The sequence below is a fragment of the Mesoplodon densirostris genome, chromosome 15, assembly GCF_025265405.1.
Source record: "Mesoplodon densirostris isolate mMesDen1 chromosome 15, mMesDen1 primary haplotype, whole genome shotgun sequence".
Taxonomy (NCBI): Eukaryota; Metazoa; Chordata; class Mammalia; order Artiodactyla; family Ziphiidae; genus Mesoplodon; species Mesoplodon densirostris.
The window spans coordinates 11,375,815-11,379,119 of record NC_082675.1 but is presented as its reverse complement, the minus strand read 5'-3'; the positions used below and the strand labels follow the sequence as shown (position 1 = coordinate 11,379,119).

General features: G+C 41.6%; 1 protein-coding gene across 1 annotated transcript; it reads right to left on the bottom strand.

Annotated features, from left to right (window-relative positions):
• Positions 1-2,074: 2,074 nt before the first annotated feature.
• On the bottom strand, positions 2,075-2,287 carry LOC132503169 (large ribosomal subunit protein eL38-like). The gene has a single exon (XM_060119586.1). It carries the CDS (start codon positions 2,285-2,287, stop codon positions 2,075-2,077), a length of 213 nt encoding a protein of 70 aa, XP_059975569.1.
• Between the last annotated feature and the right edge of the window lie 1,018 nt (positions 2,288-3,305).

The following is a 3,305-nucleotide window of genomic DNA, read 5'->3' as shown; positions in this document are numbered from 1 at the left end:
CATGTGTCCTTAGGTAAGTTATTTACCCCTCTTGGAGCCTCCGTTTCTGGGGGTTATTGAGTGGATTTGATGAGGCATGCGCCAGTAAAGTACCCTGCAGGCAGTAGATGTCCAACAATCAGTAACTACTGACATAACTGTGCTTCTTGCTCCTGTCAATTTGCTGCTTTAATTTGTTGCTTTATACATTCTCTACCTTGGAACCCAGTTGACTAAACTTATTAGAATTCTGGGTAAAATAAGAATACAGAGACTCTAAATGAGAAAATTACCTGCTCCGCTGTGGACTCTATGACCTTTCTTTTTGTGGCTTGGCAGTCCTGATTCTCGGCTGGGTTCTGGAGAGGCAGCGGTTCCAGGTGGGCGCCTTCAGAAGATATAGGGCATTTGTGGAAATAGAAAGGAGATGGAAGGTTAGACTCCTGGACAAGTAAGTTACTTTTAGGTTTAACTACCCTAGACCTCCTTTTTCTTCTCAACATGTATTTCTGACCATTCTGTGGATGGAAATAAGAAAACGCACAACATGAATTGTGTGTTTCAGTTTTATTCAGGGACCTTATTGAGGACAATAGCCTGGGAAAGAGTCTCTAAGTAACTCTGAGGAACTGCTTCAAAGACGTAGAGGGAGAGGCCAGTATACATATGATTTTGGCAAGGGAATACGTGCCGTCAAGCATACATCTCGGTAAAAGGTTACTGCTAGTCACAAGTAACAGGTATCTCAGTTCATGATTTTAGTGCTTTACTACGTATGGGAAGATGCAAGAATCTGGGTTCATTAAAATTCTTCCTGGAATATACACCCTAACTACGTAAGGGTCCTGTTTTCTAAAGCACAGAGGGCCCCATCCTGGTTTTCATCCTGAATTCCTGTCAGGGTGCACTGTCGGTCAATCACTGCAGTAGCTAATGACTTAATCCTTGTAGAAACGGGTGGTGAGCAACATTCTTTGTTGTACAATTCCAATGTCAAATAGCAATGAATCTGTATTTTTACAAATAGGAAACTCCCAAAAGGCAAAACCCCAAGGAATGTGAAATTTCACTTTTCAGCGGATTTGTTCATTGCCAAAGTCCTTTCAGACATATACACCCTTCAATCACTCACACACTCCAGCCCTGGAGTCCATCTCCTCCCCTCTGTTCCCACACCCCTTACTGGAGTCCTGACCTTGATTGTGTGCCAGGCACCATGCTGGATACTGCAGTAACAATGGGGAACAGAACAGAGAGTGGGCTTTGCCCTCCTGGAGCCCACACTCATCCCTGCAGCTCCAGCAATGTCTGACAATGACTGTTTCACTCAAGCCATGGTGTTTCTACACCCCCATGTCCCCCACCCATGTTCTTGCTCTTTCCAGTACCAGGGATGCCCTTTATTCCCTCCTTCACCTGGCTAATTCCCACAAATTCTTTGGGCTCAAGTGGTCACCTCTTCCAAGAAGTCTTCCTTGGTGTACACAGCAGGGACAGGTACCCTTCTCCTGTATTCCTGTAGCACCCTGTGAAAATTTATATCAGAACCCTTGCCACTCTGAATTGTAAGACTCACTTTACATGTCTGTCTTCCTGCTCCAGCCTGGAATCTCTCTGAAGGTATGGACAATGTTTCATCCATGTCTCTGTCTTCAGAGTCTAGCACAGGGCTTGGTAGACATTCAGTAAATGGTAAGTGAACAAATAGAGTGTTGGCCCCAACAGAAATGAACGGCGACACTGAATGTAGCACTCAGGAGAGGATTTATTTTGGCATCTCTTGCTCACAAAACTCTAGAATCTTGAAGATGGTTCTTGTTTGCCCAAAGCTATCTTCTTGACAATCAGTTCAGTTTCTCCCCTTCCAGGGGATATCTGGCCTCCCCAGGAGTTGCTTATCTTCCCTGCTTCAGGGTACAGCCTGTCTTTTGGGGACCATCTTTAAATGGGCATCTTCATCTAAGTTTATATAAAGTCACAGGTAAGTTTCACTGCTCTTGTCCTCAATATTTATCTCCTTAGTGACTTTTTCACTTTCTTTCTTCTTTTTTTTAATTTTTAAAATTTTAGTACAGTTCAAATCAGCATGCGTGGTTCATTTCAGCTTCTTCACTGCCAAAGCTGGGAGCAGGAACTGCTTCAGCTTCTCTGCCTTCTCTTTGTCTGTGATGACCAAGGTATAAATGTATCTGCTGCATCGAACTTTAAACTTCACATTATCCTTATTTTTCTTGATCTTGACAGACTTGGCGTCCTTTCGCCTGGCTGTAAGCAGAAAGTCCTTGATTTCCTCAATTTTGTGAGGCATGGCAATGAGGCACGGAGAGCCTGGCTGGCACCTTCAATCCAGGCCCGGGGTCCCCAGATGTCACCCAGCCTGGATTACCACGGATTACCCCCCATTCCCCACGTACAGCCTGAGAGACACTCACTGCCATTTATTCACTTTCTTATGCTCTCTGTTTCCCAGCCTGCATTCCAATCTTTTCTAACTGGCTGCAGGATAAGACCCTGGGTTCTGGTATCAAACACACTCAGATTTATATCTCAGGAATTCCCTGGCGGTCCAGTGGCTAAGGCTCCGTGCTGTCACTGACAAGGGCACAGGTTCAATCCCTGGTCAGGGTACTAAGATCCCACAAGCCGTGCAGCCAAAAAAAAAAAATTCTATCTCTAGCCCACCGCTTCTAAGCTTCCCTATGAGATCTCTCTGAGCCTGTTTCCTCTGTTGTAAATGGCAATGATGGGAATGATAACTATAGCCCTTACCTTAGGATATGTTGAGAAGATTATATGAGAGAAAGCCATTATGAGAGGCTTAGCATGGAACCTGACAAAGAAGAAAGCTGAATAAATATCATTATGTCATTTGGGACATGCAGAATATGTATATTATTATTTTATAATTTATTATAATATTATAATTATATAAAAGATAATATCAATAAAATAGAATAATAAAATATAACATTATAATTATTGGATTGGCCAAAAAGTTCGTTCGGGTTCTTCCGTAACATCGTACAGAAAAACCCTAATGAACTTTTTGGCCAATCCAGTATATAAGTTATAATTCATAATATTTTACAATTACAATTATAAATATTATAATTTAATCTACATTTTTTTATATCAAATAATCAACAGGACCATACTAATTATTTGGCTTACTCTAGTTTCCCGTTTTTTAAAACCCTTCCTGCTTGTCCATTAAGCAGAAATATTTTAATTGTCTTAAAAGGAAAATTTGTAAAAATATAATTTAAAATGATTCAGTCCACCTGTGGGAAGTAAAAGTCCCTGTAACAAATCTTCTTAAGTTCTTT